The 16,818-nt window shown below is 53.4% G+C and overlaps 1 protein-coding gene across 3 annotated transcripts in view; it reads right to left on the bottom strand.

The window, feature by feature from the left end:
• BMP1 (bone morphogenetic protein 1) overlaps window positions 1-16,818 on the bottom strand; it is a 43,295-nt gene that overhangs the window by 7,458 nt on the left and 19,019 nt on the right. For 2 of the 3 annotated variants that reach the window (XM_081810017.1, XM_081810021.1), the window contains exons 9-16: window positions 13,746-13,848; window positions 11,022-11,138; window positions 10,647-10,792; window positions 10,353-10,548; window positions 6,790-6,915; window positions 5,891-6,051; window positions 5,331-5,511; window positions 1,165-1,290 (exon numbers count right to left, since the gene is read on the bottom strand). In XM_081810017.1, the coding sequence (XP_081666143.1) occupies window positions 1,165-1,290; window positions 5,331-5,511; window positions 5,891-6,051; window positions 6,790-6,915; window positions 10,353-10,548; window positions 10,647-10,792; window positions 11,022-11,138; window positions 13,746-13,848 (1,156 nt within the window). Of the gene's footprint in view, window positions 1-1,164; window positions 1,291-1,602; window positions 1,967-5,330; window positions 5,512-5,890; window positions 6,052-6,789; window positions 6,916-10,352; window positions 10,549-10,646; window positions 10,793-11,021; window positions 11,139-13,745; window positions 13,849-16,818 lie in introns of those variants that run through there. The other variant, XM_081810023.1, reaches the window with a different exon arrangement.

Here is a 16,818-nt window from a genome sequence, read left to right as displayed (position 1 = left end):
GCACCTGAAGGCTTCTAAAGTGACTCTGCACGATGCACAGGCTGTCCGCCCAGAAGTGCAGACCCGGCTACTCTGTTGGTGTTGATGTACTCTTTTTTACACAGTACAGAGAGAGAAAGTGCACTTTGGACAACCTCAAAATAAGGTCCCCTCCAGCTAGAAGATGTGGAGGCCCTGTGAGGCAGGAGCTCCATATTTGGGAGCCTGCACTGATGGGACTGGAAGCTCTTGAGCGTCCGTTGGGTCACTGTTGAGTGCTTCAATTCTGTTTATTTTAGCCAGAAGTTAATTTGTTGGGCCCTTGGTTGTCCACCTAATAACAGTGAGAAGAGGCATTTGCCAGGCACTGTGCTAAGTGCTCGAGGGAGATCTATGAAACTTAGCATGTGGCAAGGTAGGTCCCATTGTTTATCATCTCACGGGTGAGGACGCTGAAGCTCAGGGTGGTGCAGTGACTCGGCCCAAGTCACACAGACAGTCAGTGGCAGAGCCAAGTCGATGCCGTGCTGCTGGCACAGTGTGTCCTCAGCAGGCTGCGGACACTATAGAATTAACGACATGGAAGGCCAGTGTTGTATCATGTCCACAGGGGTATCGGATGATATCGGAGCTGTTTCCAAATATCTGCAGGGTGTGAGTGTCGGGGAGGTAGTGACCCTGTTCTGAGTGTCCCCGGGGGTCAGAAGTGTGACCCGTACGGTTGACATACACGACTGTGCTTGCTGGGAGCCCCATGCCCTGATGAGGTGGGCCTGTGACTACCCGGCCGTCCCACAGGAGCAAACGGAGGCCCTCGGGGGCGTGCAGCTGGCCAAGCGGCAGGGCTGGGCCGGGCAGCACCGTGCCATCTCGCCTCTGCAGAGGACACTCGTTAGGGGGAGAGGGACTGGGACACGGGTTTTAAGAACTAACCACCAGATCAGTCTCAAGATGGAGATCGGGGACAGGTGTGAGCCCCTCCTCTCCTGACAGGCACAAGGAGAGATGGAAGTGTGGGGGGGGAGTCTGTGGGCCCGGTGGGAGGCCAAACAAGGTGACCTCAGAGGCCACTCATGTCCTTGAGTCTACACGCAGCCAGATGGCGGTGGCACCCCCCTCCCCCGCCTCCTGGGCCCCGGCCTCCAGTCCCTGGGGCCCCGGGTGGGCCACCCTGGTAGTGCTCACCTTCCTTGCAGTCGTGCTTGTTGTCGTGGAGGACGAAGCCGCTGCGACACTGACACTCGTAGCTGCCGAACGTGTTGACGCAGTCTTGCTGGCAGCCGCCGTTATCCTTGGAGCACTCGTCCTTGTCTGCAGGGGAGCAAACAAGGCGGGGCGCGGGTCTGGGCGGGGCTGAGGGCCGGGCGGTCGCCCCAGGGGCAGCGGGAGGCTGGCTGGGCTTCCTCCCCCCGGGGGCCCAGGCCATGGTGGTGGTGGAGGTGGTGGGGTCCCGGGCGGTGCCTCCAGCGGAGCCAGCCGAGCGGCCCAGCTGCGGGGAGAGAAAGTAGAAGTGGGGTGGACGGAGGGCTGGGGGCTGGAGCTGACCAACGTGGGCACCCTCTACCATTACCTGCTTACTGGACAGATGGACAAGTGGAAAAACAGACACACGGACAAGCAGACTGCAAGAGAAAGGAGCAGGACGCAGGGGTCCCTCTTTTACTTCGCAACAGGACATGTCACAGACACCATCAAAATGGGAGGGGGTGGGGGCGGGGAAGGTCCCCTGTCCACGGGAGGGGGACAGGGGGAGAGGAGAGCACCAGTTCTGTCCGGCCAGAAGGAGGGCAGGCCGGAATGGCAGAGCGGAGGTGGGGGGTGGGCGGGCACTGAAGCCCCCATCCCATTCCGTCCAAGGTGAGGTTCCTGAGTAACAAAGGGTCCGGGAGGCCTGGCAGGCCTCACTGGGGGGTCCGGTTTCTTTTCTGCACTCGGAATTTGAGCTGGTGGGGGCGTCCCCGAGGGGGCTGCAGAGCCGGCCTCTTTTCTGAAACGAGAGAGAGAAGGAGAAAAGGGACCAAGGGGTGGGGGTGGAGGGCAGGGGCCAGGGAGGGAGAGCAGTGAACACCAGCCCGGGCCTCGGAGGCGGAGTCACAGGGCAGTGCGGGAAGGCAGTGGGAGACACATGCGGGGCGGCCATGTCCGGGGCAGCCAGCTCAAAGAGGAACAGCAGGTGGGAAGAGGCACAGCGACAGGGGACAGATGGGGAGAAAGCCTGTGGCAGGAAGAAGGCCTGGAGGGCTTTGGAGCCATTGTTGAGGAGGTGAGAGGTGGAGCTGGTGAAGGACAGATCCAAGAGTATCAGGTGGTTTGGGCCCCCAGTGGCTGGGGCCGCAGATGGGCACAAGGCCTGCACACGGGGAAGGAGAGAGACAGATCTCCGCTAGAGGGGGGCAGCCGTCGGAAAGGGTGGGCCTGGCTGACAGCTCCGCGCTCTCACTCTGGCCGCTGCGGCTTTGGTTGCGCACACTCACGCCAACGTGCCCACAGACACAGGATCCCCGCAGGAACGTACTGTGGTCCCACCGCGGCAGCAGAGACACTGAGCCACGGGGACGCGTACACCCAAGCACGGGATGCTACTCGGTGCCCGCACATCACTAGCACCCACCGCACTCCTCACTCCCACACCTGTGTGAGGAGGCGAGCACAGGTCCCAACACACAGGCATGGGTGCATCTGCAGGTGCTCGGGGGCCAACACGAGGGTACGAAGACACACACACGTGCGCAGACCACAGGCTCTTCAGCAGCCCGGCGGACTCAAGTGTGCCCACACATGCAGCTGCTCAAGCTTGGGTCAACCCACACACACGCACTCCCCCTCGAGCACACCCACACGCGCGTGCACTGACACACAGAGAAACACGTGGTTCCGGGCACGCGTGTGTCACACCCACATATTCTCCAGTCTGTCTGTGCTCACTTTGGGGACTGTGTGCCTGGCACAGAGGCAGGCATTCGGGGAAGGTGTGTACGTTGAATGGACACCCAGAATTCCACAGGGGAACCTTGAGGTAGAAAGATGCCCTCTGCCATTCAAGTGGCCAGGTGGGGTCCTCGACAAAGGGAGTCCTGTTCTTGGTCTCCATCAGCAGAGGGGCTGAGGACTGGAGCCCTGCTTCTCCACTCCATTCTCAGGTGGGCCAGACCCCTTGGGGCCTGTGGGTACTCAGGGCCAAGCGATGGAGTCCCCAAGTCCCTCCCAGGGCTCCTTCTCAGTTAGAACCTCACCAGGGACCCTGGCTGAGGGCCCTGCAGGAAGGTGGGGGTGAGGGGCACCCTATGACTTGGGGGTTTGCCCAGGAACTCGCCTGTGACTATGCTGGGAGTTTCAGGGGTCCCAGCTCAAGAACTGAGTGAAAATTTCCCGGAAATGTTTCGATCTCCACGCCTTCCTCATACTTGTACCCTAACCACCTAGTACACTGCCTGGCACATAGGAGGGGTAAAAGAAATACTTGCCCGTGAATGAGTGCGTGGGTAAGTGGGTGGCTGAATGGCCGAGTGATAGAAAGTTGAGTCCTGAGGAAGGCCTGCTGCAGCGTCCCAGGAGGCAGGGGGGGGTGGGGGGGTGGGGGGGCGGGGCTCGGGCGTGGGGGTGGGCGGGAGTGGTAGCCTCACCTCGGAACCAGGGGAGCAGGCTGCAGGAGGGACAGGAGCAGGGAGGGTGGACACGGGCCCGGACAAGGAGATGGCACTCACCCTCCAGTGCCAAATGCCCCGGAAGGTGGCTGGGGTCAGAATGAAGGTCTTCAGGCTCTTTCTTCTCCTTCTTGGCTTAGGGTCTCCTCGCTGGGTGTCCCAAAAGTCCAAAGAGCCCCCCTCCTGGGGGGCCAGAGTCAGATGCCCCATGCCCTGAGGGCTCAACCTTGATGCCCACCGGTGAGGGTCCTCTGCAGGTTTCTTGTGCCGCAGGGCATCGCACGTGTGTGCGTGTGCAGGTGTGCAGGCGTGTGTGTGTCTGTGCGGGGCTGAGGGGTGGTTGGCCCAGTGTCATGCCAGGGCAGGGCAGTACCCGGGGGTGGAGAGCCCTGGGCTCTAGGCCTGACAGAGGTGGTGTTGGTCCCCCTCCCCCCTCCAAGACTGGAGCAACAGAAGGGCAGGAAGAGACAAGAGTAAGCAGGTAATGGTTGCCCCAGGACCGAGCCCACCCCCGAGTAGGTGTTACATCCCCTCAGCCCTCTGGTGAGCACCCTGTAGGATTTCCAGGTGGGCACAGGGAAGAAAAGGATTCGCGCTGCACGGGGAGGGGTCTCCGCAAGCAGTAGGGGGCAGGGGCTGGGGGGGGACTGTAAGCAGAGCAGGATGGCTGGCAGTGCCAAGCAGGGACCAGGGCACAGGGGCAGTGCATGGCATCCAGGTGGGGCAGGCAGGGGTGCAGGGCCACAACAGAGGGGGCTCGAGGATGCAGGATCCTGGGCAAAGGAGGGGAGAAGGAAGGCAGCATGGACTAGGCCATGGGCTTCCTGCCTTCCTGCCACCCCATGCCCGGCCCACCAGGCCTGCTGGGGATCAGGATCCCTGGGCCACTCCCCCAGAAAACCAGCCGCTCCAGCCACTCCCTCTGCCTCCCACTCCCCCCACTCAGTTTCATGGAGTCCCCACCCCACACTATGTCCCAGGTCCAGTTGCCTCTGAAAGACCACCAGCCTTGCCCCGGGATGAAGGACAGAGGGATGACTAAAACAGGGGAAAGGTCTCTGGGACCCCTGGAGGCCTAGCTCAGAGGGGCTGGCTACCTCTCAGGCCACCCAAAGATGAGGCCATCAGAGGGACTTGATCCCAAGCCTTATGTGGGGCAGCTCTCAATAAACATATGCTGGTTGGATCTGAGTCCCCCACCTGTGGGCTGAGGGTGAGTGGGAAGGCTTTGGTGTTGAAGAGAGGGAGGCTCCTCATCTTTTCTGAAGGCCCCGGCATGAACCCGTTTGGCATGTGTAGGGTCTGATCGGAGATGTGGCCGCTGCCAGATCATCTGGCCCACACAGCGCAAGGCAAACATCCTCCTCCTCTGCATGTACCCCGCATTCTCTGGCCATGATGAACTCCCTGTTCCCAGGGCCTGCCCTCTCTGGGACCTCAGCATAATGGCTCCTGATACCTGGAAAGCCCTCTCCTTTCGATTCTGCATGTCTGTGTCCTGCCCATCCTCAGGCTGGCTCCCATATAGCCCAGAGGATTCGGGAGTAATGGGGTTCAGGAATGGAGGGGCTGGCCTGGTGGTGGAGGGCTAGTGGGGGGAGGAGGGGACAGAGCCTGCTGGCCTGGCAACAGGGAGGGCTAGAAAGTGCAGGGGTCCAGTGGCAGGGAGGAGGGGAGGCAGGCTCAGAGCTGGGGAGTCCGGGTTACCTGAGAAGAAGTGGGCCTTGAAGCCCTTCTTGGAGACTGTGTTGTCGGACTTGAACTCCACGCGCATGTTGTTGTACTGGGAGGTGATGACCTCGGGCTTCTCGGAGCCACAGAACTTGCCATGTAGCTTGGAGTCGGCTGTGAGCCCACTGCGTACTTCCACGAAGTCATACTTGCACACCTGCAGGGCAGGGCAGCTCCAGGCCTGCCTCCTCCAGGAAGTCTCCCCTGACCACCCCTACCTGGGAAGGCTCCCTGTTGTGTGGGTCCTTTTGTCTTTAGTCACCCACTTTACAGACTCTAATAACTCAAAGAGGTGCCACGTCAACCCCATTAGATCTTCTTGTGCTCTCCACACAAGGCCCAAGTCTTGCCTCGCTCCACATCGCCACGTGCGCGCTCCCTGGCCTTCAAGCCCTCCTCCCCAACCCTCCCCTGCTTCCTGGAATTGGGAGCAGTCTCTCCTCCTCTACATTCTTTGGGTATTTCTTTTATAGGGAAGGAAGCCGGCTCCCATGTCTCAGACCTTCCTGCGTCTCCTCAGCCCAATGAGCACTTACGTCATTGCCCTCGGTCTCGAAGAAGTCGAATTGCAGGGAGATCCGGTACTGGGTGGGGGCCACCAATTGCCAGATGCAGTTTTTGTTAGGGGGGTACTCCTTGGGCCAGCCGGGGCTGGTGATGGAGCCATTGAGCTTGGTGAGGAAGCCACCACAGGCAGCTGGGGGGACAAGAGAGGTGCCATCACCTGCCAGGAGCCCCCACTCTAGGTACGGGCCAGAGACAGGTGCTGGGTGCATTGGGGAGATGGGGATCTTGGATTCCCTGCAGTCCCGGGGCTTGTGTCTCGTCTCTCAGGAATGGGAGGGAAGCAGGCAGGGTGGGGGGGGCGGTTATCTTCAGAGTATGAGGAACTGAGGAGTCGTATGTGTGAACACTTCTACTTTCTCTGCGACAGAACTGCCAGGACATCTGCTGAGAGGGAGGAGGGGGGTGAGGGGCTCAGGGAAGGCTGGGCCGGTGTGCAGGGAGGACTGGAAGCATGGCGAGGCAGGGAGAGAAGGCAAGACCAGGCTGAGCTGGAGGCTCTGACAGGGAGTGCTTTCACCAGCTTTCACCTTGGGCCGGGTATCGGGAGAGGCCAAAAAATCAGTGTGTGTCTGAGGACAGTGGTTTCCAAACTGGGGATCATGACCCTTCTGGAGGGTGACGAAACCCATCAGTCGGTCAAGGTCAGCATTTTAAGCGAATAGAGATGAAAAACAAAACAAAACAAAACCAACCCAGAGTGCGTCACACTTGGTAAGTGTGTTCTGGGGGCCTGCAGGATAGAATGTCTTCCTTGTCCCCCCGTCGTGAAGAACGTTCTAGGGAGTCCCAGTCCCTCCAGGGAGGGGAGTGTCCAAGAGCAGGAGAGATCTCGGCTAAGGGCCTGGGTCCCGGGGAGGGGGGCACTCACCCTCACAGCGGCGCTTGTCCGGAGCTAGCTCGTACCCGGGGTCACAGCTACACTTATAGCTGCCCAACGTGTTGAGACACCGCTGCTCGCAGCCCCCGCGGTTGGGCCGCGAGCACTCATCCACCTCTGCCAGTTGGAAGGAAAGGGGGTCAATGACTGCCAGGCTGGGGCCTGGGTCTCTCCTCCCGCCCTCTGCTCGCGAGTCAGGTTCACAGTCCCTCAGGCTTCCTGTGACCACCTCCAGCCCCAGTGCAGGGACCGGCAGTCGGCTGTGGACCGCTCAGAGCTCTGAGGCTGTGGGCCTCCCTGCCCCACCCAGCCCCCACTCAGTCCCCAGGGGACCCTACTCCTGAGAGCCCCAAAGGGACAGGTTACGACCTGAAAGAGGGGACAGGCGGACCCCCACAGAGCCTTCCTCTGACCACAATGGCTGGGCTGGTGGCCGCCACCATGGACTGGTTCCTCTTGTATGCCATTCCCTGGCTAAGTACTATTTCCTCCTTTCTCCTTTAATTCTGACATGACCTGTGATGGAGGGACTGTTACTATCCCCATTTTACAGATGAGGAAATGAGATTCAGAAGATGACCTGCCCACCGTGATACCAGTTAAAAAAAACAACAACCCACACTGTCTGGCTTCCTCCCCAAGCTTCCACAGCACTTTCTGCCTCCGTGCCTCATTGGCCTTTCTTCTTACAAACTTCTGGACTTTAAGGCAACTCTTGAATTATTATTTCAATTCAGAGTTGAGGACCTACCATGTGCAAACTACTTTTATATAAGTTTGTCATTTAGTCAATGAGATATGCAGTTTTTCAATGGAATTGACCTTTTCTCCCCAGTTAGGCCATCAGTTCAAGGGAGGGCACCAGGGTCTCTGCATCCCTCCTAGAGCCTCTGTGAATTGCTGAATAAACAACGTGTGAAGTCACCGCAGCAACATCACAATAGCCAAAATGTAGAAACAGCCTAAATGTCCGCCAACAGATGAGGACAAAGAAAATGTGGTACAGGATGGGAAGAATTAATACTGTTACAACGTCCATACCCCCAAAGCAATCTACAGATCTGATGCAATCCTGATCAAAATACCATTTTTCACAGAGCTATAACACGTGATCCTGAAACCCGTTCAGAACCACAAAAGATTCTGAACAGCCAAAGCAATCCTGAGGAAGAGCAAAGCTCGAGGTGGCACGCTCCCACATTCCAAACTGCACTACAAAGCTATAATCAAAAACAAATAAATCAAAACAGTATGGTACTGGCACAAAAATAGAAAAATAGATCAATGGAAGAGAAAACAGAGTCCAGGAAAAACCCCGTGATTACATGGTCAATTATCCTATGACAAAGGAGGCAAGAATATACAATGGGGAGAAGACAGTCCCTCTCTTTTGTTAAAGATTTTATTTATTCATTTGAGAGAGTGAGCAAGAGAGAGAGAGCACAAGCAGGGGGAGCGGCAGGCAGAGGTAGAGGGAGAAGTAGGTTCCCCTCTGAGCAGGGAACCTGATACGGGGCTCAATCCCAGGACCCCGGGATCATGACTTGAGCCGAAGGCAGACGCTTAACCGACTGAGCCACACAGGGGCCCCCCGACAGTCTCTTTAATAAATAGACTGGACAGCTGCATGCCAAAGAATGCAACTGGACCACTTATCAACACTATACGCAGAAAGAAACTAAAAATGGGTTAAAGACTTAAATATAAGACCTGAAGCCATAAAACTCCTAGAAGAAAACACAGGCAATAAGCTCTTTAACATTGGTCATAGTGATATTTTTTTTGGATCTGTCTCTTCAGGCAAGGACAACAAAAGCAAAATAAACAAATGGGACAACGTCAAACTAACAAGCTTTCACACAGTGAAAGAAACCGACAATAAAATGAAAAGGCAACTTAGTGGGAGAAGATATTTACCAATGTTATATGCAATAAGTAGTTAACATCCAAAATATATAAAGAACTCATAAAACTCAATATTTAAAAAAACAACTATTAATTTAAAAATGGTAGGAAGATCTGAATAGACATGTCTCCAAAGAAGACATCCAGATGGCCAACAGACCAACATCACTCATCGTCAGGAAAAATGCAAATCAAGACCACATTGAGCTATATTACCTCACGCCTGTCAGAATGGATAGTATCAGAAAGATAAGAATAACAAGTGTTGGCAGAGGAGTGGAGAAATGGGAACCCTTCTGCACTGTGGGTGGGAATGCAAATTGGTGCAGCCACTGTGGAAAACAGTATGGAGATTCCTCAGGAGTTAAAAATAGAATTACCATATGATCCAGCAATTCCACTTTTGGGTATTTATCCAAAGAAAATGAAACGCCAATTTGAAGAGATATACGCACCCCCATGTTCATTGCGTCGTTATTTATAACAGCCAAGATATGGAAGCATCTGAAGTGTCCACTGACAGATAAATGGATAAAGAAGATGTGGGAGAGCCATACAGTGGAATATTACTCAGCCACAGAAAAGAATGAAATCTTGCCATTGGTGACACCATGAACTAAGTGAATTCACACTAAGTGAAATAAGCTAGACAGAGAAAGACAAATGCCACATGCTTTCACTTATATGTGGAATCTAAAAACAAAACAAATGAACAAACGAAACAAAACAGGACATACTCATAGATACGGAGAACAAACTGATAGGGAGGGGCTGGAGAGATGAACAAGAGAGGTGAAGGCGGCTAAGATGTACAATTTTCCAGTTATAAAATAAATAAGACAGGGGGATGCAATGTACAGCGTAGGGAATGCAGTCGAATCACTATGCTGTATTCTTAAAACTAATAGGATATTGTATGTCAATTATCCTTCAATTTAAAAAATGTGTTCCGTACACACAGTGGAATACTATTCAGCCTTAAAAAAGAAGGAAATTCTGCCATATGCAGTATGGATGAATCTTAAGGGCATTATTATTTTTTTTTTTTAAAGATTATTTATTTGAGGGGGGGGAGAGAGAGAGCATGAGTGGGGGGATGGGCAGAAGGAGAGGGAGAGAGAGAATCTCAAGCAGACTCCCTGCTGAGCGCGGAGCCCAACACGGGGCTCGATCCCAGGACCCTGAAATCATGACCTGAGACGCTTATCCAACTGAACCACCCGGGTGCCCCTTAAGGACACTGCGTTAAGTAAAATAAGCCAGTTACAGACAAGACAAGTCCTGCGGGATTCCACTTACATGAGCTATCTAAAATAGTCAAATCCAATAAATAAATAAAGTCAAGTTCAAAGAAACAGAGTGGAATGATGTTGCCAGGGGTTAGGGGAGGGGGAAATGGTATCAAATGGGAAATGATCAACAGGCATGAAGTGTCGGTCGAGCAAGATGAGCACGCCCTAGAGATGTGCTGCATGAGCACTGTGCTTACAGTCGGCCCTACTGTCGAGTACACTTAACATGCTTTCGGAGGACGGATCTCAAGCTAAGTGTTCTGACCACAATACAGTGCAATTTTAAAAGCCAGAAAAAGGAATGAAGGGGATGGATTAGCCATGGGGCTGGGCTGGGTGGGGGGCGGGAAGGAGCACCTTTGAAGAAGTTGACAGCAAAGCCGGCTTTGTTAATGGATCCGTCAGAGACAAATTTGAGCCAGAGGCGGCTGGATGTGCTCTTGATGTCATCAGGCTTCTCGTAGCCACAGTAGCGTCCGATGAGGGTGCTGCTCTCACTGTGCCCGTCACGCACCTCCAGGTAGTCGTAGGCACAGCTGTCGTGGCGCTCGATCTGAGGGTCGGGGGCTCGGTCAGCTGGAGGAGCGCTGGTTGCCAGGGCCCAACACCGGAAGCCCACGAAGAGGTGGGACCGAAGGGTCTCTGACCTACCTCGAAGGACTGGAAGGTGAGGCCCACGTGGAAGCCTTCAGACACCTGGATCCGCCAGATGCAGACTTTGCTGGGCCGGTAATCATCAGGGTAATTGGGCGACTGGATGTGGCCATTGTCCTTCTTCACATCTCCCCCACAGATGGCTTTGGGGACACAGCGTGAGGTCAGTGAGAGAGCCCCTCTCTCCCCCTCCTCCAGACCTCCCCACGTCCCCCAGCTTCTTAGCGCCCCCGGGGCCTGGCCAATCCCACCGGGATCTCTGCATCCTCCCTCATGGGCCCTCAACCTCGCCCCTGCGGTGCCAGGAGCAGGCGGTTCTGGGATGCCCGGGGACCCCATAGCTGACTCCTCCCTGTCACGCTTCCGCAGTACCTTCATAGATGGCAAAGAAGCCCTTTCCGACCCAGTTGCTGCTGCTGCGGAACTCCACCCAGAGGCGGCTGTCGGTGGAGACAATAGGCTCGGGTATTTTGCCCCCACAGAAGCGGCCTGTGCAGACAGTGTGCACAGAGGGCAGTGAGGCCTGAAGCAGGGCGCTCTCCCCTCCCTGCACCAGGAAGCCCGCCCTGCTGCTCCAGGGGCCTCAGGGGCTCTGGCCCTGCTCTGCACTTGGCACAAAATCCCAAGACCCTGCAGGTGGCCTGAGTCTGGTCCAAGACCTAGCAGGGCCCTGAAGAGCCAGAGCGTACCAGACTTCTAGAGGGTTCTGTGCACTTGAGGGATGGAATATTGAGTTCGGGGAGGAAAGGGGGCTCCTCACAATAACCAGCTGTATCTATGTTTTATTTACTTTTTCTTAAAGGAGCATATTGCCGTCATTACTTTTTTTTTTATCATTACTTTTCTTATTTGATCTCCATGCAAACAAGTAATCACCAAGAATGAACACAGCCTTTCTTTGTACATTACAAAATGTTTTCATTTGACCAAATGCAAGAGATGCCAGAGGACCCAAGTAAATCCTAGAATCTAGGGACTGGGTCAGAAAATGTCCCCTTTGAAATAAACCCTGACAAGGATCCGTGTCAGCAGATGAGGATGGCCATTTGTGGAATCCTTTGTAGTCAAGAATCAATGAGGGATGACTTGTGTGTTCCAAAGAAGATTGGGTATTTCCCAACCTTCGGCAAGGGACAGAGGGTGCTGACCCAGGAATGTAAGTTATGAAAAAGAAAGTGGAATCTTGGACACGCTACCACGTCTTCAGGAGGAAGTGTTGTAAAGACAGCTGCTTTGGGTGACTACTAAGAAATATTCAAATATCAGAAGAGATGGTTAGCAACGATTGGTCAGCCTGCTTCAGGCCCAGGACGTGGAACAAAGGTTCTAATGTTAATGGGCGGTCCTGGGCTTCCGAGGAGTATGTCCAGATTGGAGGAGGAGAATGCATACAGCTCCTCAGGCTTGAAGCAAAAGCCTCTCTTGGCCCTAACTCTATGCCATTAAAGCACCTTCTGTCCCGTGCTTCTGACCACTCGCCCCCCACTTACTCACCACTCCCCTCACCACCAAGGGACAAAGTCTCCTGTGCAAACAAGTTGGGCCCACTGTGCCAGGTGGGGAGCCCTCTGTGGTGTGCCAGGCTACCCTTAAGCCAGATCTTGCAGAGCGAGAAAATGGAGCCTCCGAAAGTGCCCAGATGCGGAAGAGAGCCTGGAGCTGTGGCGTTGTGCCTGTCTGTCTCCCTCTGTCACTTGTATGACTCCCGCGACCCACACACTGAGCATCACCTCTGTGGGAGGCCCAGAAGCCCGTACCGAGGACCCTGAGGTCCAGATCGGGGAAGGGACTAGAGATGGAGCTAGAAGGCACGAATTCTACCGGGACTCTTGGCTCCCACACCAGGGTGGCCAGATCACCCTTGGCCAGGCTTTGGGTTTCAGGGGAGGATGAAGAGACTGTGATCTAAGTAGTTCTAAGAAGGAATTAGCCTGTGCAATTCTGTCAGGTGAGGGAAACTGTCAACAAAACAAAAAAGCAATTTACTGAATGGGAGAAGATATTTGTAAATCACATATTAGATAAGGGATTAATATCCAAAATACATACAGAATTTACACAAGTTAGTATCCAAAAACCAAACAACCCAATAAAAAATGGGCAGAGGATCTGAATAGACTTTTCTCCAAAGAAGCTGTAGAGATGGCCAATGGGCACATGAAAAGAGGCTCAACATCACTCATCATCAGGGAAATGCAAATCAAAACTACCATGAGATGTCACCTCACAGCGGTCACATTGGCTGGTGTCAAGAAGACAAGTGAGAACAGGTTTGAGGACGTGGTGCTAAGGGAACCCTGTGCACTGCTGGTGGGGACGTCAATCTGTGCAGCCACTGTGGAAAACAGTATGGAGCTTCCCCCAAAATTAACAACAGAGCTGCCCTATGATCCAGCAATCCCACTTCCGGGTATTTATCCAAAGAACATGAAAACACCAATTCGGAGAGCTATGTGCACCCTCCTGCTCATCGCAACATTATTTACAACAGCCAAGAGGTGGACACGGTAGATGAACAGATAACTAAGATGTGGGATAGCCATACAGTGGAATATTACTCAGCACAGAAAAGGATGATATCTTGCCACTTGTGACAACACGGATGGCCCTAGGGGGTATGGTGCTAAATGAAATAAAGACAAATACTGTATGATTTCATTTATATGTGGAGTCTAAAAACAAAACAAATGAACAGACTCATGGATACACAGAACAAACTGATGGGTGCCGGGGGCGGCGGCGGGGGGGGATAGACAGAATAGGTGTAAAAGGATTAAGAGATACAAGGTTCTAGCGACACACTTGATCGTAGCCAGAAGGCCGAGAAGCGATACAAGCTTCCAGTTATAAAATAAATAAGGCATGGGGGATGTCAGGTACAGCACAGAGCATATAATCAATAATATTGTAATAACGTCGTATGGTGACAGATGGTAACTATTCCTATCCTGGGGACCATTTAGTGATGTATAAAAATATCCAATCACTATGATGTCCACCTGAAACTAAGAAGATATTGTATGTCAATCAGACTTCAATTTAAAACCCCGAAGGGCTCAGCCGCAGAGGAGGTGGGGGGCGGCCTAGTGCCATTACCTCGGAGGGGCGCCTTCCTCCAGAAGCCGTCCCGGACCTCCACGTAGTCGTACCAGCACAGACGGCTGCGATACAGATCCATGGACGTGAAGTTCAGGATGATCTAGGGGACATGGGAAGAGGAGGAGGGTTACGCAGCCCCCCACGCCTCGCCAGCCCACGGTGGCGGCCTGCCTCCCCCTCTGTGAATAGTGAAGGGGTCCCAAAAATGAGCTCCGGGCACAGAAACGTCCCTCCTCTCCCCGGCTGTCTGCCAATGACGGCCAGCATTCTTTGCAGACATCCCGGCTCTCACCTAACATACGTGGCCTGATGGAATCTATATAAAATGTCTTATTTTACTGATCCCCTTCGTGAGGAGCCATTGCTTCTGGCTAAACCCTGCTCTCCTCGCAGTGGATTTAAGTAACACAAATCCAGCACCTTTAGAGGGATGAGGTCTCAGTGAGAGGAAGGGCCCAGGCAGCATGTGGGTAGCGGGGCTCTGAAATAAGAATGAAAGGTCCAGAGAGGAGAGGCAGAGAAGAAGGGCTGAGTCACTGGTGGTCACATATTTATGAACGCCGATTCCAGGCAGGGGGTCATGCTAGTGGCTGAGGGGAATACCGGATCCGAATCCTTCCTGTGAATGGGTTTAAGGTCTGTCCCTGTCCAGGGGCTTAGGATTCAGAAGGATATATACACCTGAAAAGCTCACTTAGTGAAAAAACTCAGACTCCACGCACATAGGCCTGAGTTGGAATGTCACCTCTGCATTTCCCGATGTGAGTCCTTGGGGGAATCACCCAAGCTCTCTGACCTCAGTGGCCTTGAGCATAACATGAGGAAAGAGCACCTCAGCCTGACACGGGAGCTCACGGCTACAGGCGCTGCCCTAAGTGCCTCCTGAGCCTGAGCTCACGAACTGGTCACGTAATACTGGAGGGACGATTGACACTTCGGTAAGGTCCAACTCTCCCCAGCAGGCGGGCGTATTAACAGGTAGAGAAGCACACTTTCCAGGAGAGAAATTGCTTTAGTAGTTTCCAGAATGCACCCCAAAGCCTCTTGTGTATTTAGAGTCCAACAAGCAGGGACTCCAGGGAACAGTTCCCTGTGACCTAAGAGGTGTGTACAGAGGACACACGATGGCCCAGAGGGCCCACCTGTTAGATCTAGCTGGCTTTCCTGCTGGAGGGAAAGAGGATAAGGAGATCCGTGTCCCCTGCGGCACCCTGCAGAGTTAGAGGCAGTCAGAGTGGAGGCGAGAATGGAAACAACCCCAAAGCCGGCACCAGCGACTGCGGTCCGCAGTTCAGTGAAGAGCTCTTGCTCGCAGTCACTTCCTGACACGGACGTGGACTGCAGAATGTTCAGTGATTTCCACATCCACCCAGGCGACCCTTCCCGTTTCCTGGCCTCTCCGCCATGACCTCCTCTCTCTACCTCTTCTCCACCACACCTGGCACATCATGCCCTAGACCTTGTTATCACCACTAACTGTGCACCCCCCCACATAATCTCAGGTTCAAGAGCCCCACTGTCCAACCACGGGCCCCCATCTCTCCTTGCCCACTGCTCTCTACGGAGTCCAACAACCCTTCCAATTCACCATGACAGTCAACAGGGGTTTTCCTGCCTTTTACCTTCACGTACATCTCTCCTTGCCTAGCTTGGAACCCACAGCCCATCCTGCTTCTTTTCTTTTGATTCGTACATGGGGTGAAATGTGTTTGCGTTTTGGGAAGTGTTTCTTAACTGTGGTACTCTGAGATGTAATCGAGTAAAACCATGTTTTGAAAAGTGCACTATATTACTCTTGATGATTATTATTAGCCATCATTGAGAGCTATTGTTATTATCAAGATAAAAGTCCTCATGGGCGCCTGGGTGGCTCAGTTGGTTAAAGCGACTGCCTTCGGCTCAGGTCATGATCCTGGAGTCCCTGGATCGAGTCCCACATCAGGCTCCCTGCTCAGCAGGGAGTCTGCTTCTCCCTCTGACCCTCACCCCTCTCATGCTCTCTCTCTTATTCTCTCTCTCAAATAAATAAAATCTTTTAAAAAAAAGATAAAAGTCCTCATATTTTGAAAAACTGACATTGAAAATCTGTTCTGGCTCTTGCTCTGGAGACAGACAGTGTGCCCAATATTTCATCTTTCTAGAAAATGCCCAAAGTAGGACACAGAGGAAGTGGCAAAGGCCTGGGGCAGTCATCTCACTTCAAAGCAAATCCATGGTCTATCTTTATCATCACCTCCTTACATAGGACCTCAACTCTCTCGATCCTCTTCCTGAAAACTGCATCCCTGGTTAAATCCGACTTTCTACCTACTCGGTGCTTCCCGGATGGTCAAATGTTGTGGCTAGAGAAAATACAGGCACGTTGACTGTTTCACTTGAAATGTGAGGTCGACTGGGCCCTTTGTGCTGCCAGGCACACTTTTAAATCCTCCTCTTCTCTCCTCAAACCACCTGTTCCCCTTCTTGATTCTCAGTCCTGGCCCTGCCATCATCTTTTCCCAAGATTAGTTTAATAGTCCCTACTCTTGATCCTACCTCTCACCACAGCAGACCTTTCATGATGTAATCGTATCTTACCTCCCCACTGCTCAAAATCCTTTCATGCTTGTTACTCAGAGTAAAATCCAAAGTCTTCACCATGTCCTCTAAGGTCATTTGTGGTCTAACCCCCTGCTATCTCTTTGACCCCATCTCCCACCAATCTCCTCCTTGCTTACTTGGCTCTGGCCACATTGGCCTTGCTGGTCCTCAAACACACCAAGCCTGCTCTTGCCTCAGGGCCTTTGCACTTGCTGCCTAGAAGCTCTTCCCAGCTATCTGCCCAAAGTGTTCCCTCATTTCCTGTCTATTTCTACTCCAACTCATCTGATGTGAATGAGGCCTTCCCACATGGAACAGTAACCCCCACTTCACTCCTTTATCTCCTACTGCTGATTTCCTTTGTGACATTTATCACCATCTAACCTACTGCATTTACTTTTTATTTGCTTGTCTGTCCCCCAACCCCGCCAAAATGTAAACCCTATGAGGACAGGAATTTTGTTTAATTCACTATGGAATCTTTGGTGCA

This window comes from Leptonychotes weddellii, chromosome 2, assembly GCF_054177405.1.
Source record: "Leptonychotes weddellii isolate Sample4059 chromosome 2, ASM5417740v2, whole genome shotgun sequence".
NCBI classification, from domain to species: Eukaryota; Metazoa; Chordata; class Mammalia; order Carnivora; family Phocidae; genus Leptonychotes; species Leptonychotes weddellii.
The sequence above is the reverse complement of the archived record's forward strand: the minus strand, read 5'-3'. Positions and strand labels throughout refer to the sequence as shown.